Below are 26,616 nucleotides of genomic sequence, written 5' to 3' on the forward strand. Positions count from 1 at the left end.
CTCACGATGACAGCCGCATGTTTTTGCATTTTCATGTAGACAGAGATTGTTTTAAATAACAGTGATCGTGGAGATGGGATTTCTTTCTTTTTTTTCCAGCAAGGAACGAAAAACTCTTTCGTAACAACTTTTTTAAATGACCCTTAGTACTTGTGGACTGTAGGCCTGCAGTCCACACAACGAACGCTGAGGATTTGACTGTGTCAGAGGGAGTGAGACAGAGGAAGCAGAAGAGAGAAATTCGGGGAGAGAGAAAGAGATGACCCAGTTGTGTTTCACACAGCGCTGTGCCAGAGACACAGACTGGTGGAGGCTGAGCTGCACGTGACGGCCGGGCCGGGGCCGGCCACCGGTCCACACGGGAAACGCACAATGTCTCGTTTGTTTTAAACGAGCGTAATGTTGGAACGGGGCTCCCTCTTTCCTCTCGCTGTCTGTTGTCTGCAGTGAAATGTGGAAATGATTTTTGCCTTTGGACCACGGCCAGATTCTGTTGGGAGGGATGAGTCTCGCTCTCTCTCTCTCTCTCTCTCTCTCTCTCTCTCTCTCTCTCTCACTCTCTCACTCTCTTTCTCTCTCTCCCTCTGCGTCTTGATGTACATCAGTCTCTCCTGTCTTTCTCCTGATTGGGGTCCGATTATATTCCATCTGAGGGGAGTTTTCAATTGAGAAGAGAGTGATATATGGAGGGAGTGGACACGGAAGATAAATAATGAATAAAGGGGTAAAAGTATGCAGGTTTTTAGGACAGACGGATGAAAGGGAGGAGAGATGAAAAGTGTTGGGAGAAATATTTTGCAGAATTTACAGCCGGACTGGGTATTTAGCTTGTGGGTCCAGACTGGTGTGGAAATCACCTGCTGTGTTCCATAGACACACCCTGTCCGTCAGCCTGGACGGGTCTTTGGAATGATGACCTATTCCCCACATTGTGCATAGCTGGAATTTTGAGGAGAAGGAATTCCTCAAGGTAGTACACTGGGGCAGTGCAGTGGTTCCCAACCTTCCCTGGATCAGGGCCCACTTTTTGAACAGTCTCGAAAGTGTCCGTGGCCCACCGTGGCTTCTGACCACTTAGCACGGCAGCCGATAGGCCGTGTTAGGCCGTGTTAACCCATTCAGACCGGGAACGCATCTGTGTAATTTTTTACGTCTTTGGCTATTAAAAAATAGGAGATCTACAAGCTTATAGTGCGGCACAGAGTGCCGTGCTATGAGCTTGTAGATCTGCTATTTTTTTTAAATCGGGAAAATGTGTGCAAATCATTGAACGTATATTTTCTAAAGCGAACATTTGTAAAACGTTTTGTTCCAGGGACCCCCCCCCCCCCCCCACCCAGAGGCAAAGATTTGGAGTTACAAATGTTTGCTTTAAAAATAATATATTCAAAGATTTGATTTTCACAATTTGTCCTAAAAAATAATTGCAGATCTACCGCGCTATGAGCTTGTATATCTGCTATTTTTGAATAGCCAAAGAAATCTAAAGTGACACAGATGCGTTCCCGGATTGAATGAGTTAACACGGCAGCCTGTTAAGCGGTCAGATGGGTGGGCCTCGTGCATTTTCAGAGCATGTTTATTTCCACTGATCTGCTTGGATCAGTGGAAATAGCATAGCTATTCATCGTTATCACAGTTAAAACTCATTTTTCAAGCTTTTCAAGAAAAAAATATCATGACATTTTTCTTTTACATTAATTGTCTAATATTAATGTTATATAATACGTAATTATTTGGGGGCCCACTTGCAATATTCTTACGGGCCACCAGTGGGCCCCAGCCCACAGTTTAGTAATCGCTACACTAGGGCTCGTGGTAAGTAGGGTGCCACTTTCTCCTGAGAACTCAATGTGGATTTGGGGGACTGCATGATGTTTCATGTGTGTACAGTATGTGTTGGAGGGGTGGGGGTTTGGGTGTTTGCCATACTCTTTTAGGGTCTATCAGAGCCATATAAGGAGAGTTGCGTAGCCTCCGTTCACTTCATCGGGCCATCGGTCGTCTACAGAGCCTTCTATTGGCGGATAGTGACAAAGCCCTGAACCGGACGTTTACGGAAATACACTATGAGCGTTTGTCACTATTTCGAGTTTACATGAACCACGTGACCAGCGCTGTTTCTGTCCCCTCATTGACGTAACTCTCCAATAGAAGGCTCTGGTGTCTATTACTCCTTTCTCTACATCCTCCCTCACGCTACTTTAAAAGCTTTTCCAGACCTCTTCCCTATCTTTGTGTTTTTCTTTTGCACACAGGCACGCAACCACCCACACACACACACACACACACACAAGCACACGCACACGCACACGCACACGCGCACGCGCACACGCACACACACACACACACACACACACACACACACACACACACACACACACACACACACGCACACACGCACACAACATAACACACCAAAAGTGCACCTGAGAGCCCACACCCACAAAGCATGCGTTGGTGGCTGCCATGAACTGCATGACATGGAAGTGTGCGGTCTGCGGAAGCCATTGGTATCACAAGTTATGTGCGTGAAAAATATCATGATGCTGGAGTGTTTGTATTTTGTTTTCCCTTCTAAGTTTGGACCATTAAGAACAGGATGTGAGCGTTTGAACTCCCACGTCTTTGGCTTGGGCTGTAAATATCTGATAAGGTTTCCTTTCTCAGTAACACACAATTCTTGGCTAATGATGCAAAAATGTGAGCTTGGATAGAATTTGTTCATAAAGTTGTACTTTCTTTTTTTTCCCACTTCATTTTTCACGAAGAAATCAACACACAAGACAAAAGACAAACAAATAGACATCACATATGTTTCCGGACATCATCTTATAAAAAATAAATTAAATCTATGTTAATAGGAGATAGCACACAAAAACAAAAAGTGGAAGTAACATTGAACAATAAAGTATAAAAACAAAAACAAAAAGGGAGATTTTTGTTTCATTCATTTTCATTCCTTCAAACAACCAGTTAAATTAAAAAAAAAGAATATTATCCCTTAAATATCATCCCTATAAGTAATATTAGGTATTACTTATAATACCTTCTCCTTAAAAATGTGTAAAGTTGTACTTTCAGTTTATATTCCAAGATAACCCTGTCATATTACATGAGGAAAGGCTGTGATTTTTACCAGGTTGCTTGCAGTCCTGGTCTAGGAAGAGACTGATCAACTATACTCAACACTTTCTCGACACTTTCTAAACACTTTCTAGCGACCTTTTCATCATTGGCTGTCCTTCAATCCTTTAAGCCAATGGGGAGACTTCCCCGAGACTTCCCCATACTCTGAACGACGGGCGTCCTCCCATGCTATGGGATCACAGTCCAGAACAAAAAAAAAGTGTGGTCGTTGCCACCAACTATTGACTTGACTCCTCATACACACACACACACACACACACACACACACACACACACGCCGCCTCCAACAGCGATTTGTTACTCCGCGAGTGAAAGGGTATAGGACCACAGGTCCATTTGGTTCCGTGCAGGGACGCTGGAGAGAGCAACCTGGTATTAATATGACTGCGTCATCATTTCTTGTTTTTCTTCTAGTGTTAGCATAACAAGACGGTATTGATTTGTCAGTGGCAAATGGCAATCACACGTGATTAGAGATTGCTTCTGGTTCAGGTTAGGCACATGGTTAAGTTTAGGCAAGGTTATGGTTAGACCAAGGTCCTTGGAAGGGCATTCAGAGTGCCCAACAGCTTATTAGTGTTTCCTTTACTGATGATGTCCGACTGCTGAATATCCACTGCCTAACAAAAGAGAGACACTGAGACTGGGTATATAGTCTTAAAAATATACTTTGGTGCCTTGGTATTTTGTGTATGCCTGTGTGTGTGTGTGTGTGTGTGTGTGTGTGTGTGTGTGTGTGTGTGTGTGTGTGTGTGTGTGTGTGTGCGTGTGCGTGTGTGCGTGCGTGTGTGTGTGTGCGTGTGTTAATTGTTGTCTGTGTACACTGATTGCACACTGACATTCTCCCATGTGTTGCTGTTGCAGACTACCGGACTGGACCGTGCTTTGCCTCGGTGAGTAACCAGATGTGCCAGGGCCAGCTGACGGGCATTGTGTGCACTAAGACTCTGTGCTGTGCCACCGTGGGGCGAGCATGGGGTCACCCCTGTGAGATGTGCCCGGCACAGCCTCACCCCTGCCGGCGCGGCTTCATCCCAAACCACCGCACTGGGGCATGCCAAGGTAAAGTCTTGTTTCTTCTTGCTTCTTTTTCTGTCTGCCTCTTGTTCATTTGTTTCCTGTAATTCTGCCCCCCCCTCTCCCTCTTTTTTTAATTGGAACTTATCATCACCCAGTGCCTCTTTCTCCTCTCTTTCGCGATTTTAACCCCTTTACTCCCTTTCTACGCTCACCTCCATCCGTCCTTGTTCCATTTTACCCCCATCTCCATTTCTCGTTCCCTCCCCTCTACCCACCTTCCCCGCACCAAAGGATTAGTTCTTAATTGGGTTAAATTGGGGTGGGTGGCAGTGCCCCCCATGTGTGTATGGAATGCCCACAGACACCCACTGCGGCGGGACTGTCAGAGGCGGTAACACGGGTCAGTGGCAGTGCCACGCGTGGGAGCTCATTTCTGGTAAGCCATGACTCTCCCCTTCTCTGCCCGAGAAGCAACAACATCAGGGCCACTACAGGGGAGACGGTGGCGCGCCAGGTCTCAAGGGAACATGCAGTACGGTACTGGCATGTTACATCACATCATCACAGGTTCTTCAGTCATTTCAGCCTGGTACACAAACTGCTCAAGAGCAGTCCATTTCTTTACAATATAGCTAAACTTTTGCTCTGGGGGTGGGGGGGGGGATACTCACAAGATCCATTGAGCTGACATTCAGAGAAAATCATCAATGGATTGATTGATTAATTGATGTATTGATAGATTATGTTTATACACTATAATCCAGGCATTCTTTGTTGTCCAAGCTTATGCGACTGAGGACCGGCATAATCATCCTGCCCCAGGGTTGCCAGATCTGCTTATTATAATTTCCCCGCAAGACTTTATTTGAAAATAGCCAATCTACAAGCTCACAACGTGTTGAGCTTGTAGATTTGCTATTTTCAAATAGCTGATGTATATTTTAAAGTGCTCATGTGGCCCATAGTCGCTTCTTTTGGGCTGGTTTTCCTAGACCTGGTTGCTTGTTTCTCTCGCAGAATCTGGCAACACTGTCCCGCCCACATGATCATTTCTTAATTAGTCTCGCGTCACCAGACTACTATTCCACAATCTCTGAATGCTATATAGAGTCTGGAGCTCCACTTCCCGAAAGCTGTGTAACGGAAGTTGTTCAGACCGGAAAGACATTCGACCAATCACGACGCGGTGCCCGCGGACCTGTAGTCCTAGTGGAAACAGAACCGAGGCGGAAGCATAGTCATAGGAGTGGTAGATTCATGTTATTTGTGCGAGGATTGTTTATCACAGAAAACTGAGAAAGGTATCATGGAATTAACGCCGAAAAAACTGTGAAAGAAGACACTAGTAGACATAAACGATGTTTATGAGATTCGTTGATTCCAGTCGGACTCTGCACAATGCTGAAACGGACGTGGGTAGGGGAGGGGCATCCGCTTTCCACTTACACATGATCAGAGCTTCCGAGTCCCAGACTGTATGTCGGAAACATTTGTAAATTGTGGGAGGCAACAGTCTGGCCACGCGAGACTATTTCTTAATCATATCCCCATACCCTAATTTAGTCACACAGGCAACAAGGAAATAGCATTTCATCAACACAGCGACCATGGTGGCCATGTTTGACATGTTGAGTTACTTCCGCAGCGAGGTTGCTCACATTATCAGTTCAGCACACAGACAGTGGCACCTTTGCTTGCAGTGATTCTTCAGCTATTGCCGCATCATCCCCGGGGCTGATAACAGTTATCACCCTCTTGGCCCTTTTTTTTATCACTACCCCTCATCAAATCAAGGCTGGTTATGTATGTTTGGCAGCTGGGTGAAATTACGTTACTAAAAAATGAAATCGTCATTGTTCATTTAACTCTGAGTTAAAGTAACACTCAGGATTTTAGTGTAGTGTGCTTTTTGTGCATCAACTGTATTACCAAGCCTCCCAGACTCGCCACCTTTTCATTGAAGGACTGCAATTCTCGCTCTCCATTTCTCTCTGTCTCCAACTAGTTCTCCCTGCCTCTTTCTCCTTTTCTCTTCCCCTGTGTTGTGAGCATTCAGCAGACTGGCTGGCCTCTTCTCCTGTTCCTTCAGCAGGAGACATTCCTCTCCCTCCCTCCCTCCCTCCCTCCCTCCCTCTCTTTTTCTCTCATATTCCCCTCATCAGTCTATTGGTAGCATAGTAGAGGCCAGACTTTCTCACAGACATAGTTTCCCTCTGTGCGTATCGGCAATGTGCATTTGTTTGTGTGTCAGATGTTTGTGTGTTAATGATGCTTGTGTGTGTGTGTGTGTGTGTGTGTGTGTGTGTGTGTGTGTGTGTGTGTGTGTGTGTGTGTGTGTGTGTGTGTGTGTGTGTGTGTGTGTGTGTGTGTGTGTGTGTGTGTGTGTGTGTGTGCGCGCGCGCGCCCGCGCGTGTGTGTGTGTGTGTGCGCGTGTGTGTGTGTTCATGTAAGTCTCTGTGGCGCAGTTTTGTCCTCTAGACAGCCTGAATGTTACCATCTTTGGCATTGCTTTAAACTTGTGTGTGTCTGCCTGTGTGTGTGTGTGTGTGTGTGTGTGTGTGAGAGAGTGAGTGTATGCCAACATGTATTAAAAATGTATATTTATATTCAGATGTGGATGAGTGCCAAGCCATTCCTGGTCTTTGCCATGGAGGAAACTGCATCAACACGGTGGGGTCCTTTGAATGCAAATGCCCTGCTGGGCACAAGTTCAACGAGATCACGCAGAAATGCGACGGTAATCATGAATAATGTCTATAAAAATGTTCACATTACAGTTGAAATTATGGTGATGGCTAGTCGGAGCCCACAGTCACTTGCTTCATTGCAGAGCAGATTGAAGGAGCTTTATTGGTCTGACGTTTCCTAATTAAAACTTTTACAGCAGGGTTAGAGCCCACATCCGATGGATTGTGGTCAACACCAGCTCTGTCATGGCATCCTGATTATTACCGTGGAGGCAAAGTATGCCTTTATACCCCCCTTAAAATAAGTTTAATCAAACCAAAGCAGTGCTTTGATTTCTCTGTTTCTGTATAACGATGCCCGCAGCTTTGATACAAACACTGGATAGATTTGTTAGACTCGTTTTCTATCATAGAGACTCCATGCTCCACTAGTGCAATGCACCATCAATTTACTGGTTGAGTGTTCAGTGCAAGACCTTCTTCAGAACATTAGGGTGTGATCAACAGTGGTGGAAAAAGTACTGAAATGATTTACTTAGTAAAAGTACCAATACTGTATTATAGAAATACTCTGTTACAAGTAAAAGTCCAGAATTCAAAAATGACTTGAGTAAAAGTACAAAAGTATTGGCATCAAAATGTACTTAAAGTACCAAAAGTAAAAGTACTAAAATAGCAGATCTATTTTCAAATAGCCTAGGTATAAAATAGGGCTAAAGTGGTTAATGCATGTTTCATAATATCATACTTTATATCTGTAACTAAAGTGTTCAAATAATTGTAGTGGAGTAAAAGTACAATATTTGCCTCTGAGATGTAGTGGAGTAGAAGTAAAAGTATTGGAAATAGACCATATTCACACGGCGGCCATATTGCCATTAAATCAATGAAATGCCACCCCAGTTGCCGCCCCAGTTGCCACAGCAACGCAATGTTAAATTCCAAAATGTCCGCCGTGTGAATATGGACTATTGGAAATACTCAAGTAAAGTACAGATACCTCAAAATTGGACTTACAGATGTGCCATTTCAAAACTTCAAATGTCCTGCCATCGCCAAGACAGTACATTTTCAGGGGATTCCCAGGGCAATAAGAGGGACAAAGAAGGGCATTTAAAATGCTGAATTATTTTGATGATCACTGCTTTTATGATGCTAATTAATTTGAGTAACTGGTCAAGGACCTCTTCAAATCACCTTTCGCCTCATAATGAGTCTGACACCTTCTTCAACACACATTCTTTTGTTCTCATGTATATGGATGTCTGTTGAAGGGGAAAACGGGGGTGTGTAGTGACAACTTCTTTTCAGGGGCAAAACAATGCTTTTTTAAGGGCAAAACAGGGAGGAAAAAAATGCATTTTCAGGGCACTTTCAGGGAAAGAACAGTAACGTGTGAAGTTTTGAAGTACAGTACTTAAGTAAAAGTTACTTTACACCACTGGTGATCACACAGAGACGTGCAGACACTTCAAAGGCACCTCGACAAAACAGCGTATTGGTCAAAACAGAGCGGTGCACCTAGAGAGAAGCGGGTGATCAAGTAATGAATCATGGGGGAAAATGACAAACTTTCATCTGCATTTGCTATTGTGCCACCATTCCCACCACATCTACTGGCATCTAAACAGGAGGTGCGACTCTATGCCATGCTCTGAAAAGTTGAGAATATGTTATGTACGTCTAAAAAAAAATGCAATGCACGGACCACGAGAGAACAATGCTTTTGCTGGCAATGTGTTTCTAGCAACGCTTCTCGTTGTGATCGTCCTCTTAGATTTGTTTTCTTAATTACGCTATCAAACTTAGCCGTGTTAAAAACTGGCAGCTTAATTATCGTAGTATGACAGTGTTTTGGTCAAGAGACTGCAATCAGTTTAATATGCAGCCCATTGCAGTGCAGGTAACTTATTTTATAAGCCGGAATGTGTAATTGTCAATCTCTGATTGGCTAGTGGGGTTAGCTGATAACATTATATTGCCAGTTTTCACTTAAAGGCCACTGAGAATCCAATTATTGTAAGTTGTTTCTGGACTGTAGTACAGAAACGACTGAAATCTGAAGTCTTTGAAGTCTCTGAACTGAAGTCTTTAATAAGAACCTGCTCACAGCATCTCCTCTTCTCTAACCTAAATAAAGGCCCACTTTACCAGATATTAAGTCTGTAAGAAATAGTGGCTTATTAACAAACGTGTATGATGAGTTCCAGACCGAGTTTAACTCTGGTGGGTTGAAACAGACTGTGCAGGGTTTTGCGGCAATCATTTTCAGGGTAAAATATGTGCTGTTTTATGCCCAGAAATAATCGCCGGAAAACTTCTGGACTGTGTAAAAGACATTTCAAATGGGCCTACGTTATATTCCTTAACAGACATTGTGCATTGTGATGTGCAGTCGGTGGTTTGCTGTCCTAAAAAGCAGGGTAGCGAACAAAAGTCCTGGACTTGATATCCCGCAACAATGTCTATTTCGATTGTCACTGTCAGCATGTGCTCCATTCAATCTCAGTTTAAAATGTTACGTTTTGGCTCTCAACTTCCTCCGGGATCATCTTCAAGTTTGATCGTTTAGCATCACGTCATAATGTTTTACGGCAACGTAAAGTCAATGAACCTGAACTGTTAGACCTCCCCTTCTCTTTGCAGATCTGGACGAGTGTACCAACATCCCGGGTCTGTGTGCCGGAGGTGAGTGCTCCAACACGGCCGGGAGCTACTTCTGCAAGTGTCCCCAGGGATTTTACACACCGTTGGATGGCTCCAGGTGCATAGGTAAACACACACACACACACACACACACACACACACACACACACACACACACACACACACACACACACACACACACACACACACACACACACACACACACACACACACACACACACACACACAGGTCTCGATGCACACACAGTACAAGATGCACAAAAAAACACACAGGCAAGCCGAAGAGCACACACACACAAACAGATGGCCATGTGTTGGCTCCCTCAGCGCAAGTTTGCTGGCTCTGAGCTCCCGGTGACTGCAACGTATATTTTGCCACTGGTTAAACTGAAATTACATTCATACCGAATGTAAAACATAGGCAATTTTTGTTTTGTTACTTTTCTCTATACGCGTAGGAACCGAGCACAATCCAAGCTTCCAGCTGGTACAATTTAGGTCAGTAGTTCCACAACAATGAGCTATATTCACTTCATTCTGAAGGAGAGGAGGTGATGAGAGGAGAGAGGTGTAACGTCACACTGCGCTCCCTGTACATACCTGCATTCCTGTGTCTGTCTCCCCGCTGCCTGAATGGGATATTATAGGCACTGGGGAAGAGGTCTATGTCAGCTTGATGTCTTAAACAGAGGCCAGCTCAGATGGACTTTCCAACACAAGGCAGACAGACGTAGGGGCCACAGGGCTCAACTGATCTCATCTGTCAAGCCCATTCTCACTCACTCAGGTGACATGGTTTAGTCACGCACAATGGTGGTTGGAAGGAGTCAAGTAAGAGTGTGTGCGTGCGTGCGTGCGTGCGTGCGTGCGTGTGCGTGTGCGTGTGCGTGTGCGTGTGCGTGTGCGTGTGCGTGTGCGTGTGCGTGTGCGTGTGCGTGAGTGAGTGAGTATAGAATACCACCAGTGGTTGCATCCTGGGAGGTCGATGACCGTGTATTCACAACCTTCAGACTCACGCGCACGCACACACACACACACACACACACACACACACACACACACACACACACACACACACACACACACACACACACACACACACACACACACACACACACACACACACACACACACACACACACACACACACACACACACACACACACACACACACACACACACACACACACACACACACACACTCTCTCTCTCTCTCTCTCTCTCTCCCTCTCTCTTTCTCGCTCTCTCTCTCTGTGTCTTGCCAGAAATGTCAATAAATCACATCAGGTCCAGCTCAGTTTGACCCAAAATGGAACAGAGAGGAATCTGGGTCACTGTGGTACAGTTTGAAGTACACACACATAAACACAACACACACAGTCACGATCACACAAACATGCACATTGCACACGCGCATTACACGTGTGCGCATACATGCACACACACACACACACACACACACACACACACACACACACACACACACACACACACACACACACACACACACACACACACACACACACACATGCACGCATGCACGTTGCACGCACGCATACACATGCTCAAACACACACTCATACACACACATATACTACACACGAACACATGCAAAGACACATGCATGCATGCCACGCACGCACACATACATACATGCATGCATGCACACACACATGTACATGCACGCACACACACAGAAACACACGCACGCACACACACACACACACACATATGCAGCACCCCCAGGAGAGGATGTTTGTGAGGAAGGAATGTCTGCGTCTTCCGCTCCAGAGAGGCTGTTGGACCAAACATCTCAGCCTGTTTCCCATGCAGCCTATTGCCTCCCACTAACCCCAACCTGGTTTGACATCTTCTACCACTGAATCAAGAAAACGTTACTGGAGCCCCTTACTTGGTTTCACAATGCTTATGGTCATGTGAACTGTATTTGTGAGGACCAGAAAGTTAGGACGTTCGCATAACCATTTGAGATGACTTTGACTGTACCTTCCAAGGGACAGGAAGCTGAAATATGGATTGTTTTTTACACTGTACTGGACATAATGCAGTGGTGGACAGTAATGAAGTACATTTACTTGAGTATTGTACTTAAGTACATTTTTTGAGTATCTGTACCTTACTTTTGACTTTCACTCCACTACATTTCTAGGAAGGGAAATAGTACATTATGAAACTTTTTCATGTCACAAACCCCCAAAATTCGGCATGTATTTGATCGCAGACCCCCATCTGAAAGGATTTTTTCCAAGATAAAAATAGCCAATGTATATAGAGTTAAAGTGGTTAAACTGGTTTTGACGGGACCGGACCCCACTTTGAGAACCATTGACTTAAACCCTATTTCAAATATAGCTAAAATATCTGGTCTACAAGCTCACAACACATCACATTGTGACGCATTGTGAGCTTGTAGATCTGCTACAGTAGTTTCACTATCGTTAATATTCAGTACTTAATAACTCAAGTACACATTTGACAGAGCAACTTTCACTTGTAATTGAGGATCTACCATCTATATTTTGACTCAAATACTGGGGTTGAGTACCACCACTGGTGTCATGATTATTAGACCATTATTCTATACCATTGTTAGCATGCTATATGTCATCTGACATTATACTATTTATTGCCACTCCCAGATGCCCGTGGTGGTTACTGCTATTCCAGCCTGCTGAACGGACGCTGCGCCAACCAAAATTCCCAGCTGCTGTCCAAGATGCAGTGCTGCTGTGACAGCGGCCGCTGCTGGTCCGATGGCAACACGGCCCCTGAGATGTGCCCCATCCGCGGAACAGGTGGGAGAAGAAGTCACACTCACGTGGCACCGATCAAGTCTGTAGATTTCTCATGTACAACACATACATGCATGTGAGTGCGTGTCCCAAATGCACAGTTAGTTTAAAAGACCTGGAACGCATCTGTGTCATTTTAGTTTTCTTTGGCTAATAGCAGATCTACAAGCTCATGGTGCCGCGCTATGAGCTTGTATATCTGCTATTTTTGAAAAATCGTAAAAAAAAAAGAAATGTTATATTTTTTTCAAAAATCTGTTAGGATTTAGAAAACTTTAAGAATCGGACTCAGGCCTTAATGGGTTAACTATTTTTTACACTCTGCCTGCAGAGGAGTACCAGAAGATATGCTCAGCACTCCAGATTCCTGGCCAGGGCCCTGGGGGCGTCGGCCCTCAGATTCCTGGGATCTACCCAGGTGTATTTCCTGGTCAAACCGGACCAGGACAAGGTCCCGGACCCTACCCCGGGCAAGTTCCCGGGCAAATTCCATGGCACGGTAATGGCCAATACCCTGTCCCCGGTAATGGCCAATATCCTGTACCCCTACAGCCGGTTCCTGGACCAGGTATGTTGCTTCCTGATGTCTTTACGACGTGTTTTCAAATCTTTGACGTACACATGGGTAACACTTTACTTCAATAGTTCATGAGTTCATTATAAAGCATCAGGTTGTATTGTAAGCACACTGTAAGCATGTATTATAAGCTTAATAATTGCATCATAACATGTATTAATACTTTATGAAATATTATGAGACCAGCATGTGGCTCATGAGATTTTTTGCTGCCTTTATTGATAGGAAAGTAGGCTGACAGGAAATGGGGAGAGAGATGGGGGGGGGGTAACACACAGCAAAGGTCGTCGGGATCGGGAGTTGAACCCGCGACACGCTGTCAAGCTGGATTGCCAGCATACAGTATGTGGTATACGCCTGCACCGCTAGGCCAGCAGGCACCCCACAAATGTTGTGGTCTTATAGATTTCTTTGTGTTATTAATCAATGCACTCCCCAATTTAGCCGTTATGCCAATTAATTCCTCACCATACACGTCTGTGTGTTGTCACTGCTGTCATATCCTAGTGGCTCACATGCCAGTGAGGAGCCCACACCGGGAGGACGTAGCACCTCCGTCCTTCTCTTCCCGCCCCAACTCTCCCTGCTGATAGGTGCCGCCCCAGCCTGTAGAAGAACGCGCGGTGACAAATATCAAGCTCCCCGCCCGGCTTCCCTCCCCCGAACACGAGCCAATTGTGTTCGTGTAGGCGCTCGACAAAGCCGGATGCACCGTGGTGGATTCGAACCCCCTAGACTCCATGGTGGTGGGCAACTACTTTACCACTGTGCCGCCCGAGCGCCGATCAATGCACACAAACTTGTGTGACATATGCATTGCATTTGTGTTACCACACAATCTTTGCCAGCTAGCAGGGCTCTAAGGATCGCTATGGCAGTCAGTCAGTCAGTCAGTCAGTAGCCTCGTGGACAGACGGTCAGACTGTCTGTCCACTTTGGTCCCTGGCTGAATGCCATGGAATTTGCTGAGTGCATATTTGCTCCCTGGAGGATGAACCCAATGGATATTGGTGACCTTATGGCCTTTCCTCTAATCTAGCACAACCCATAGGCAAGATCTTCCAATTGCACACTAAGGGCCCTATTTTGGGCCGAAGTTGCTCTACTCACTATTTGGGGATTTAGTATGGCGCAAGGGGCGTTCCCGTGCAAAAGTTGCTATCTTCCGACACCAGCCTTATCCCTAAAACACCTGCGCTACCCGTTACATTATGCATAAGTGTGGTTTGGGCGTTACTTTAATAAAACCAATCACTGTGCCAGATGCCATTGCCTTTAAGAGAAGGCATGCGCAAGCCGTTATCCCCAGTGCAGTCTTACACTCTCTCCCTCTCTGCCCTTGGAAGAGCGACGTTGCCTTGGAATAAAATTGTATTTGATAGACGGAATTTTCACTCACACATTGCTGGTTATAGAGAACTTTAAATTACAGCAATCACTTGTGTTCTGGATTAATTAAACAAAATGGTCTGGTGTGGTTATAGCTAATCTCTCAAGAACAGATTCTGCTCTCCGCTTGAATCTGTCGGGGGGGTTCGTCATATCACGTACGCACTGGCCTACAAGTGGGCGTGCTTTCAGATCTGGAAGCAGGCCGTGCTTTACCCAATCAAATGTAGTGGGCGGGATTTACGTGTGTGCCGATCCTTCCCCACTAGAAACAAAGCGAAACTCATTTAACAATAGCGTCCTCGGAGCAGACAAAACCACCGAAAGATATTCACATTTTAACTTGCTCTTTCATCATAGAAACAAGTGGGCTTATAACCAAAACGATCCATGTTCTCTGGGAGAAGTGGTGTTAAGTTCTGTGTAGAAATATTGTTAGTGGGAATGAAAACATAGTCGCACCATCGGAAGTGAAAGGCTGAAGGCAGACCAAAACCCCGGTTTCCTTGCGCACGGGTGCTCCATTTAGCTCCCCCCAGAGCTAAGTGAAAGAGTAAAAAACAGCAGAGGGCGCTGTTTTTCCTTTTTTATTTGGCGATGGGTTCCCAGATTGGGTTCGCCTACATGTTACTGATCATAGAGAATGTTATATTATTGTAATCTGTTCTTTATTTCCTGCGCAATGGATTAATAAAACTGAAGTGTGTGATTTGGAGCGAATGCCATTGCGCAGCACAAATTGTCTTCCTTGAATAGACTATCATCTTATATAAACACAATTGACACACGGAATTGAGAGTAAAGTAATGAAAAAAGGAATAATCCAGTAACGAGTAATAACAAATTACTTTCACGTTTTGAGTAATCTTCTTCTTATATTAAAATTGGCTTAGGTCTGGCCACCCGGCGGGAAGGCTGGCGGAACACGCCATCACGCTCATGTCACTATGACTCAGCCATAACCATATAAGGAGTTCCCAATGCAGCTACGCCCAAATATGGAGTGTGTTGTCTAACCTCAATGTGTCGTCATGGCATCAGGCGTAAACAAATCAGTCAGCTCCATATATGGGCACAAAAGGGGGCATGCCCATATAAACTGGATCAAACCGGTTCATTAGTGCGAGACCCACAAGTTCGCTTGAGAAATGAAAACAGTGCCAGTGTAGGCTGCAGTAAAGAAAAAGTGTTGTAGGCTACATGAAAAGTCATAATTTTGATTTGAAAGGATGCAATCACTAATTGTGTGGGGTGTAATTTACAAGTTACTTTTGGCAGGGAGTAATAAGTAAAGTAATAATAGTAATGAGTAATACAGTATATTACTTTTTTGAGTAATGAGCCCAACACTAAGGAGCAGTACAGACTCTAGGGGCTACTAGCAAGGCTTTGAGACTTTGAGATTATCTTATTGTCTTCTATAGCTTCTATAGATGCTCTTATCCTGAGCGACTTACAAAGATCAAATTAAGTGTCATGGTTTGGTTTAATGACTTGGAATGTCTTAACTTGCACAACAATATATAAATTCCTGGATTCGCTGTCTGTCTGTCTGTCTGTCTGTCTGTCTGTCTGTCTGTCTGTACAGTACGTCTGTGCGTCCTTAGTATATCTTGAGAAATGTAGGCTCCATAGACTGAATGTAGGCTTACTACATTTCATGCAGGCGTCATACAAGGCATTTTTTTACATTGTGAGTAAGTGCCCCAGTCCCCTTATCAACTATATTAATTGTTGTTGTTTTTTATACATTTGTGATTGTTTTGTTCTTTTTTACATTGACTTGTTAGCACATTTCTCCCAAAAGAAGACCATACATTATTACAGATTATTACGAGGGACTCCTTTAGTTGCATGGCTAGTGGATGTTGTGTGGCTGTGGATATGTAACTATTGCTTTTTTTCTGATCCAAGCACTTTGTCATGTCTGTAAATATTTTTGCCAGGCATAATTCTACCCCAGACTAGGAATGTCACGAACATGTGCCAGGCCTACCACAATCTGTGCCTGAACGGGAGATGTGTCCCCACGTCTGGGAGTGGCTATAACTGTGAATGCAACATGGGCTTTAAGGTTGACGTCAGGGGCGAGTGCATCGGTAAGTGGAGGAGCTTATTATTTAACAAATCTCAAATGCACGATACACGACGAGGAGGAGGAATGATGTACTGTATGTTTTCTCTTCAGACGATGATGAGTGTGGCAGGAACCCATGTGCACACGGAGAGTGCGTCAACACACCTGGGTCATACATCTGTCAGTGTGGGAAGGGATTTCAAACCACTGCCACAAGAACAGAGTGTAGAGGTCCGCACACGCACACGCACACGCACACGCACACGCACACACACACACACACACACACACACACACACACACACACACACACACACACACACACACACACACACACACACACACACACACACACACACACACACATCACTCAAAGAAAGTGGATGTTTACAGTACTTCTCATGTGTGCTTCCCAGATCTGGACGAGTGTGTGGCTAATGGTCGCATCTGCAACAATGGCCGTTGTGTAAATACTGAGGGCAGCTTCCACTGTGTCTGCAATGCTGGGTTCGAGATCTCCACAGATGGCAAGAATTGTCAAGGTCTGTTTAATCTATGTGTCAAGTAATGACGTAGTGTAGCAGAATCACATTTCTAGGATGGTTACCGTAAGTTGGCTAAGAGAAATTATGCCTTTAATAAGTTAACACTGGGGAGATGTTGGTTAGAATCCATGCCAACATGAGGCATGTTTCATTGCAGAAGTGGAACGAGGGAAGTACTGTATTTGAGCCAAATTAAAATTGATCAATCTGTTTCTGTTCATCCCCAGACCTGGACGAATGTCTGATCAGGAACATGTGCCTGAATGGGTTGTGTATCAACGAAGATGGGAGCTTCAAATGTATCTGTAAACCTGGCTTCCTCCTGGATGCCAGTGGACGCATGTGTATTGGTGAGTTTGCTAGTGGTCCCACAGCCACACATTATACTGATTACAATATCTCTGTTGTATACTTTATAGCATACACTGTATTATCTGCATTCATTAACTCTAACACGGGCAAAAATGTTTGCAAGGCAGATTGTTTTGACCAGCGTGTTCAGCTAGGCAGGGAGGCGGCTACTTTGCTGGCGTGTTTGTGTTTCTATTATGTGCTCCTTAGCGCACAGAGCAAAAATCCCCCTAAAAGCCCTGGAAAAATCCCCAAGCATCCTGGCAGGCCAGCTGGACATGTGGGGAATGGGGGCCCTACTTTTCTGAGAGGCACTACCAGACACCCCGCCCTGAACCTCTTCGTCGGTAGAAACTAATGAGGATTTGCCCTGCCCTTGAATTTAAAGCAGCGTATAAACTGACTCACATATCGAAAGACACGACGATTCCCCAAGAAAAATCTCAGTTTTACACACACTATACACCAAAAAAAAGGTTCTATGGCTTACTTCATGGATGACCCCAGAAATGTTTTATGGAACATTTTTTATATGGTCTTTATTGTACCAAATATGGAACCATGTTAGGGGCCGTATGGAAATGTTCAGCCTCTACCCTTTTGGTCCCATATACCGTAGAACCTTTTTTGTAAGCACACAACAGAAAACTAGTCTAATTTGAATAATCGTCTGAACCACTCATGAAGCACATATAGAAGCCACCAATGAACCACTTGGTTGCATTATGGTGACGGTGTAATAAGGTAACATGTAGCCTACAATGAGGGCCTGAAGAACCTTTTAACACTATCAATCATTTTGTACCATGTGAATTTATAGATGCAGACATCAGACCTCAAAGAGACTGACCTGGCTAAATCATGACTGAATAAATAAATAGAAGAAAATTGACTGGGCACACATGGTGCTGACATAGGCAGTCATTAATGACATGTGTAGTCTACAGGGGCCCTGACTTTTTCTCCTTCTACAGCTGAGCTGAATCTCTTTTTGCCTTCCAACGCACCCAGACATAACACACACACATACACGCGCGCGCGCACGCGCGCGCGCGCGCACGCACGCACGCACGCACGCACGCACGCACGCACGCACGCACGCACGCACACACACACACACACACACACACACACACACACACACACACGCCATGTCTTGATACTCTCATTACAATAGTTGTTGTAACACACAAACCCTGTTTTCTTAACTGAGGTCATTGAGGGATTCGCTGTTGCAGTCTTGGCTGTACTTTCAAAATATCTCAGTACATCACCAACCACCACATTAGCAAGTATTGGAAATCGATTAATAGGGTGCATAGCAATTACCATTTTCTGTAAATGAACATGATTTCACTAGACTTACTCAACACACTTAGTTTTTGTGCAACAGTAATTAGCATATTGGAGACATGTTGCAAGCTGTGTTGCGATGCTCTGTCACCCCAGGCCCCTAATGTTGTCTTTTGTCTCCATTTGACCAGACATTGATGAATGCGAGACCTCCGGCATGTGTATGAATGGCCGTTGCGTCAACACAGAGGGCTCCTTCCGCTGTGAGTGTATGCCTGGACTGGCCGTGGGGCTGGACGGACGTGTCTGTGTTGGTGAGTAACAGTCCCATGTGATGTCTTAAGTCCTCTGTCCTCAACTGATGATTTGTTAACTTGATAATCTTGTACGTCCCTTGTACATTTCGGGATAGGCGCAAATCACATTTTCACAGATGAAATATGCCAGACGAAATGCCAATGAGCATGGCTTAGATATAATGATGTTCAGGCCGTTTTGTTTTACAACACTTGCGTTTCCCCCCCCTCTTTGCGCTCCAGACCCCCAGACAGGCTCTGAGATTTGTTTATACCCATTATTTCCAACATTCTCGCATTCCCCCATGACATTTCTTTGTGCATTGTGCAGGAAGTGTTGAAACTCTGTTCCCCTCTGTGTTTGGGTGAGTTTTGTTCAGGGTGATATCAGCGCAGGAGAATGCTCCAACTCCCTGGATATTCTGGAGAGAGAACAACTGTTTTTTTTCCTCTTCCCCCAGTGTTGTTGTTTGTTTGGAGACAGTGACTCATGCCTTTCTCTCTCTCTCTCTCTCTCTCTCTCTCTCTCTCTCTCTCTCTCTCTCTCTCTCTCTCTCTCTCTCTCTCTCTCTCTTTCTCTCCTTTTCTCGCTTTTCTCTCTGCCCATCTGAAAACAGACACACATATGCGCAGCTCTTGTTATGGTGGGTACAAGCGGGGACAGTGTGTGAGACCTTTATTTGGCGCCGTGACCAAGTCGGAGTGCTGCTGTGCCAGTACGGAATATGCCTTCGGAGAACCCTGCCAGCCCTGCCCACCGAAAAGTTCTGGTATGGATATTCATATCACTCCACCTTGTGTAAATCACCCCTAATACACACACACAGATACACACGCACGCACGCACGCACGCACGCACGCACGCACGCACGCACGCACGCACGCACGCACGCACGCACGCACGCACACACACACACACACACACACACACACACACACACACACACACACACACACACACACACACACACACACACGTAGCGGTTTCTTACTACACTTATGAAGATGTCTAAAACCAACCTTTTATTCAAAATGACATTTTTATTTAAACTGCTGGCCCAACCTTACCCCAAACCTAAACCTAAACCTAACCACATCCCAACCCTTTCCAAACCATAACCATAAACTTAATCGCACCCAGACCTAACCCTAAACATAACCTTAACCCCTCACCCTAGCCCTAAACCTAACCCTTAAATACCTATTCCTAACTCTTAACTCCAAACCTGAATATAACCCTAACTCATTTTTTTTAATACATTTTCAATTTAACCATGAAAATTACCTTTTTCTCTTGGAAGAACAGAAGTTCCTCACAATTTGTCAAGTTTCACTTGTCTTTTGGTTCTCGTATAGTAAGACCTCTGTACACACACACACACACACACACACACACACACACACACACACACACACACACACACACACACACACACACACACACACACACACACACACACACACACACACACACACACACACACACACACACACACACACGTTAGCCAGTCACTTCTCATTAGTCCTACCAATTAAAGTCTCCATATCAAAAGACTCCGGTACTCCCACCACATTAAGGAGACCAGTTTATATACATCCAGGCTAAATGAGAAAGCATGGAAATGGATAATAACATGGTATTAAATGTCTTGCTTTGAGATTTCTTTGGATTTTGGCAAATGTGATATTTTCTCAAACACTATTATTTCATTTTGTTTTTTTATTAACCCTGCTGTGTGTGTGTTTGTCTTGCAGCTGAGTTCCTGGCCTTGTGCCCCAATGACCTTGGCACAACCAGTGACAACAGAGGTATGTGTGTGTGTGTGTGTGTGTGTGTGTGTGTGTGTGTGTGTGTGTGTGTGTGTGTGTGTGTGTGTGTGTGTGTGTGTGTGTGTGTGTGTGTGTGTGTGTGTGTGTGTGTGTGTGTGTGTGTGTGTGTGTGTGTGTGTGTGTGTGTGTGTGTGTGTGTGTGTGTGCGCGCGCGAGTGCGTGCGTGCGAGCGAGCGAGTGTGTACGTATGTATAAACCATATGGGTGTGTGTGTCTGTGCACAGTGAAATCCTGAGTGTTAATGTGAAATCGCTGAAAAGTTAAACTAATACTAATATAATAGAATGTTACTGTGCATGCACATACATACTGCATTGTTGTGTGCCAGTGTGAGCTTTTATATATGCCATTTTCAGGATGTGTTCTATCTCCTCAGACATTAATGAGTGCGCCTTGGACCCTGACATCTGCCAGAACGGACAGTGTGAGAACATGCTGAGGACATATAAATGCGACTGCAACGTAGGCTTTGAGGTGGACTTCTCAGGCAAAAACTGTGTTGGTATGTTACCTACTGGATTCGTCCCCCACATGTAGTTTCATCAGGACTGTATGCAGGCTTGATAACACAAAGCCACTGTACTGAAAGTCCTCACGTCCATCTTCTTCCATCAGACATTGATGAATGCCTGGTCAACAGGCTGCTGTGTGACAACGGCCTCTGCAGAAACACCCCGGGCAGCTTCACTTGCCAGTGTCGCACTGGATTCCACTTTGATTCCGAGACGAACGTCTGTGAAGGTCTGAGAGACACAGTCTCCATTTTTACTGTAACATTGCTTTACATTCTGTTATGATTGAACCAACATTTTATGATGCATTATGGTATGAATACTGTATCCGTCTGTCGTCTTCCGCAGACATCAACGAGTGTGAGCCGAATCCGTGCTTGAACGGGGACTGCAGGAACAGCCCCGGGTCATATGTGTGTCAGTGTTCAACGGGCAGTACGCTGGACAGCTCAGGGCTGCAGTGTATAGGTAAGCGAGTATTGATTGTTTGCGTACACAAAAAAATGCAGTTACTGTGTACCACAGGGGTTTGTGCTTGGTCCTATTCTTTTTTTTCAATTTACTTTTACCCCTTGGTTCTTTACTCGGACGTTATAAACTAGGTTTCCATTCCTGTGCAGATGATACTGAGCTTTAAATCTCTATTAAGCCTGAAACGTGTCATCAGCTTGTGGAGCTGGAACAATGTTTCAGAAATTAAACAATGGATGTCATCAAACATTTTACTTTTCAGTGCTGAAAAAACTGAAATGTTAGTCCTTGGATCAGAGCGCATAAGAGACCAATCAGTAATCGCACTCTAAATTTAGCTGGTTCCACAATTTTACAAAGCCCTACTGTTTGAAATCACAGTGTCCTATTCGACCCAAATCTCTCTTTTAAGAACCACATCAACGACATTACAAAGACTGCTTTTGTATCATCTAGGCTAGACTACTGTGACTCTTCTCTCTGGACTACCTAAATTTATCACCAACAAATTACAGCTCATACGAAACACTACTGCTGCCAGGATATTAACCATGACAAGAAAATGTTATCATATCACCCCTGTGTTACACTGGCTCCCTATACACCAGATCTGATTTTAAGATTTTTCTTTTAACCCACAAAATATTACTCAACCTTGCATCATCCTACCTGTCATCCCTCATACTACAGCTAGACCCCTAAGATCAAACAAACAAGGTCTCTTAACCACCCCAAAAGTAAATAAAGCAGCAATAGGAGTTTTTGATTGATTGCATACTTTATTAACAGTTTGCAAAAAGTACAGTTATACAATAATGCTAAAAGGATTATTCAAGACATATAAAGACATACAGTACTATACAATAAATCATCAATACTAGGAGCAGTAAATGTATATTTACAGAGAAACAGTGGGGGGGAATTTCTTTTGGCAAGCTAGAAGACTTGTCTAGGTCCAGTTGCAAATTGCAGACAGGTGCTCTATTATGCCGGTTTTGAAGGAGGTTAGGGAGTCGCAGTTTTTGATGGCCGGTGGAAGGCATTCCACATTTTGGTGGCATAATGAATACATCCCCATGTTTGTGCCGAATCTGGGGGGAAGGAGATCAGCTCATTCTGGTGTTGTGCCTGTGGGCGTTTTTCACTCTTTTGAAGTAGTTTGACAGGTTCATGGGCACTGCTCCCTTGAGTATCTTGTAGACCAGGGCCCATTGCATGTTGCTGTACTCTGTCCTCTACCCTGAGCCACATCCCACCCTAGCATAATGAGCAGGGGTTATGTGAGTCCTACAGTGTGAGATTTTAGTGCCTTTGAGGTGATAAAGTACCATGAGGTGCATGCATACTCAACATGACACTGGAGGAGTGTCCTTAGTGCATTCCTACTGACCAATGAGGAGAACCCTCCCAAAAATCTTTGGTTGACTTTCTTGATGACTTTTGTTGTCATTTTTATCACCGGAAAGATTGTTATCTAAATAAAATACCAACCAGATAGGTAATCTCTTCTTTCCTTGTGATAACATTGTCACCTACCCTGATCGTAAAGTCTGTGGCCTTACTGAGGTTAGTCTTTGACCCGAAAAGAATGGATTCAGTTTTACCTAGGTGTAATGACAGTTTGTTATCAGCGAGCCATGTGCAGATTTGACCGAGCTCGGAGCTATGGGCTTTTTCAACCTGCAATTTGTCCTTGTCCGAGACCAGGAAAGCCGAGTCATCCGCGAACAAGAACAAATTGCAGTCACATGCTGATGTCATGTCGTTAATGTAAATTAGGAACAGTAAAGGCCCTAGTATGCTTCCTTGAGGAACGCCTTTCTCCCATCAAGCCCCACGTCTCTGGAATCACCTCCCTATCCATATCCAGTCTAGCCCAGTCAACTTATTCAAGAGTAAACTGAAAACACACCTTTTTGCATCAGCCTTTGACATAATCTAGTCTGAAGCAAGCTGTCATCCAGTTCATTGTCAGATATCTTCAGTTACCTACATGTGTGTGTGTGCGTGCGTGCGTGCGTGTGTGCGTGCATGCGTGCGTGCGTGTGTGAGAGAGAGAGAGAGAGAGAGAGAGAGAGAGAGAGAGAGACCTTTGGGACACGTTTTGTGATATTGGGCTATAATAACATTTGATTTGACTTCTCTACATCCCTTTAAAAAACAAACCAACAGAGACCAGTAAGGGTACCTGTTGGCTGAAGATAGTGAATGACCGCTGTGAGGTCAACATCAATGGTGCCACCTTGAAGTCTCACTGCTGTTCCACTCTGGGCGAGGCCTGGGGCAGTCCATGTGCCCGATGCGAACGAGGTGAGTCAAGCATCTCCAATACATATATATACATATCGTCTCTGTTGGGCAGAAACCTCATCTCCATATTTGAACTTTTTCTTTTTTTTCGTAAATTAACCCATTCAATCAGGGAACGCATCTACAAATGTCTTCTAAAAACTGGTTTCTGAAAACCTTATGTTGTATATCAGTGGTGCTCAAACTTTTTCATGTTAAGGACCACCCAAAATGATATGTATTTGGCTGCGGACCCCCCCATCTCAAAATATTTTGTTCCAGGGACCCCCCCCCTACAAGCTCATACTCACTATATGAGCGGCACCGAGCAGCTTGTATATCTGCTATTTTTGAATAGCCAAAGACATCTAAAATGGCGCTGATGCGTTCCCGGATTAAATGGGTGTACGGCCTACTTGATCATACTACAGCGTCACACAAAAGCATCAAAAGTAGCAGAATTTTTTTATTTGAATCCTGAAAAGTAACAGTTTTGGACATAAGAGGTTTCCACCAGACAGAGACCATATGCATATATTTTGTCACTATACCAACACCTTCTCGTCTGACTCAATACTGACTGCATGCTTTCCTCTCCAGATCCGTTCTGCGGTAAGGGATATGCCCGAGTCAAAGGGAATGTGTGTGAAGGTAAGGCCTGCCATGTTGTTGTACTAATATGATGGAGAGGCGGTTGTAATTCGTTTTTTTAAAAGGATCCCCATGACAGGCAGCTAGTCACACCTACTATATACAGTACATAACCCATTACATAATAAATGTTAAATTGCATTAATATACATTACATTAGATATACAGTACATGAATATAAAACAGTGCAATGCCAACATTGATAGGAAAGAAAATGAACTTCATATTATATATATATTTTTTCTTTCACATTCATATACACTGAGAGCAAAACGTTTTTAAAGGAGGATTTCTTTTTTATAAACCGGATGTTAACTGGTAAATTGTTAACATTTTCGTATGGCTCTGTAATGTCTCTGTGATTAAGTGAAATCCGGTATTGAAGCCTGTGGGATTGATGGGAAGCTGTTTCTGGTTATTACCATTAGATGTGGATGAGTGTGAGGTGTTCCCTGGGGTGTGTGTCAATGGGAAGTGCGTCAACACACAAGGCTCCTTCATCTGCCAGTGCCCTCCTGGCATGACCGTCGATGCCAGCGGCAGGACATGCATTGGTGGGTATTGCGTGTGTGTATTATTTATTATGTTTGTGTGTATGTCTTTGTGTGTGCGTGCGTGTTTGGAGAAAAATACTCAAAACTGCACAAGTAAATGTACTTAGTTACTTTCCACCACTGGTGTGTGATACACTGGTATGACAATTTAAAACACATCTCTTTTTGTGCTGGGTGTGTGTGTGTGTGTGTGTGTGCGACCTGCAGATCTGCGCACAGAGCAGTGCTACTTGACCCACGAGGACGAGCGCTGTGGGGCCCCCATCCCGGGGAAGCACCGTGTGGACGCCTGCTGCTGCTCAGTGGGGGTGGCCTGGGGGCCGGAATGTGACGAGTGTCCCGAGAAGGGCTCTCCAGAGTACGCCCAGCTGTGTCCCCGAGGCCCCGGCTTCTCACACCGAGGAGACTTCATCAACGGCAGGCCCTTCCTCAAAGGTAAAAGCACGGAATACGGATAACTTAACCCTTTAAGACCGGGAGAAGCATTGTGTAAAAAAAAAAAAAAAATGAAGCATTGTGTGTCATTTTTAGATTTGAGCTGAAAAGCATTATTTTACACTTTGGCTATTCAAAAATAGCAGATCTACAAGTGCCGCGCCACGAGCCTGTAGCTATTTTTGAGAAATTGTGAAAATGTGTGCAATTCTTGGAATATATATTGTTTTAAAGCGAAATCTTTGCTTCTGGGGGTCCCTGGAACACAATATTTTGAGATAGGGGTCGGCGGCCAAATACACATAATAGTTTTTTTCAGAATACTGTTGGGAGTTTTGTAGAAAGACATTTGTAGAATCGGCTCCCAGTCAGTGAGTCACGGTACACTTGACATCACCGACAATCATTTTCCAAAACATACCATAGTTTGTTTTGATTGTCAAGGAAGCCACTGAATTCTGTTCAGTTCAGTACAGTATGAAAATCAACTTGAAGAGAACTCTCTTCATTATACGGAACTACTACTACTCAGTTATGTTTGTTTTCCATTGAAGCATGTCCTGCTGTATAAGAGGAGCATTATATAAATGGTCTTCTCTGGTGTCTCTCTCTCTCTCTCTCCCCTTCTCCTCTGTCTTTCTCTCCTCTGATTACAGATATAAATGAGTGTAGGATGATCAACAGCCTGTGCTCCAATGGGAGGTGCAGGAACACCATTGGTAGCTTCCGTTGCCGCTGTGACAACGGCTACGCTCTGGACTCAGACGAGAGGAACTGCACCGGTGAGAGCAACGCCAGAACCTTGACCCTCCCGCCACAAATAAAGCGTGTTACATTCAAAATGCTAGTGCTCGACATAAAGGACTTACGCAGTACTTTTAATTGACAGACGTCCAGTTTAGCTGTGGCCCGTGCCATAATGGTAGATATATTAGGCAGTGATGGAAAAAGTACTCAAATGTTTTACTTAAGTAAAAGTATCAATGCTGCAATGCAGAAGTACTCTATT

At 44.5% G+C, this 26,616-nt stretch overlaps 1 protein-coding gene across 1 annotated transcript in view; it reads left to right on the plus strand.

Annotated features, from left to right (window-relative positions):
- The window catches only part of fbn1 (fibrillin 1), an 81,934-nt gene that overhangs the window by 14,610 nt on the left and 40,708 nt on the right, over positions 1–26,616 (plus strand). Inside the window, exons 7-26 of the mRNA XM_084053879.1 lie at positions 4,015–4,212; positions 6,782–6,907; positions 9,504–9,629; positions 12,185–12,340; positions 12,669–12,905; positions 16,250–16,402; positions 16,492–16,611; positions 16,797–16,922; positions 17,153–17,275; positions 18,761–18,883; positions 19,483–19,635; positions 20,621–20,674; positions 21,072–21,197; positions 21,311–21,436; positions 21,556–21,675; positions 23,851–23,988; positions 24,568–24,618; positions 25,047–25,172; positions 25,380–25,607; positions 26,264–26,389. Coding sequence (XP_083910005.1) covers positions 4,015–4,212; positions 6,782–6,907; positions 9,504–9,629; positions 12,185–12,340; positions 12,669–12,905; positions 16,250–16,402; positions 16,492–16,611; positions 16,797–16,922; positions 17,153–17,275; positions 18,761–18,883; positions 19,483–19,635; positions 20,621–20,674; positions 21,072–21,197; positions 21,311–21,436; positions 21,556–21,675; positions 23,851–23,988; positions 24,568–24,618; positions 25,047–25,172; positions 25,380–25,607; positions 26,264–26,389 — 2,736 coding nt within the window. The remainder of the gene's footprint in view (positions 1–4,014; positions 4,213–6,781; positions 6,908–9,503; positions 9,630–12,184; positions 12,341–12,668; positions 12,906–16,249; positions 16,403–16,491; positions 16,612–16,796; positions 16,923–17,152; positions 17,276–18,760; positions 18,884–19,482; positions 19,636–20,620; positions 20,675–21,071; positions 21,198–21,310; positions 21,437–21,555; positions 21,676–23,850; positions 23,989–24,567; positions 24,619–25,046; positions 25,173–25,379; positions 25,608–26,263; positions 26,390–26,616) is intronic.

Source organism: Gymnoscopelus microlampas (assembly GCF_963454915.1).
Source record: "Gymnoscopelus microlampas genome assembly, chromosome: 1".
Classification (NCBI taxonomy): domain Eukaryota; kingdom Metazoa; phylum Chordata; class Actinopteri; order Myctophiformes; family Myctophidae; genus Gymnoscopelus; species Gymnoscopelus microlampas.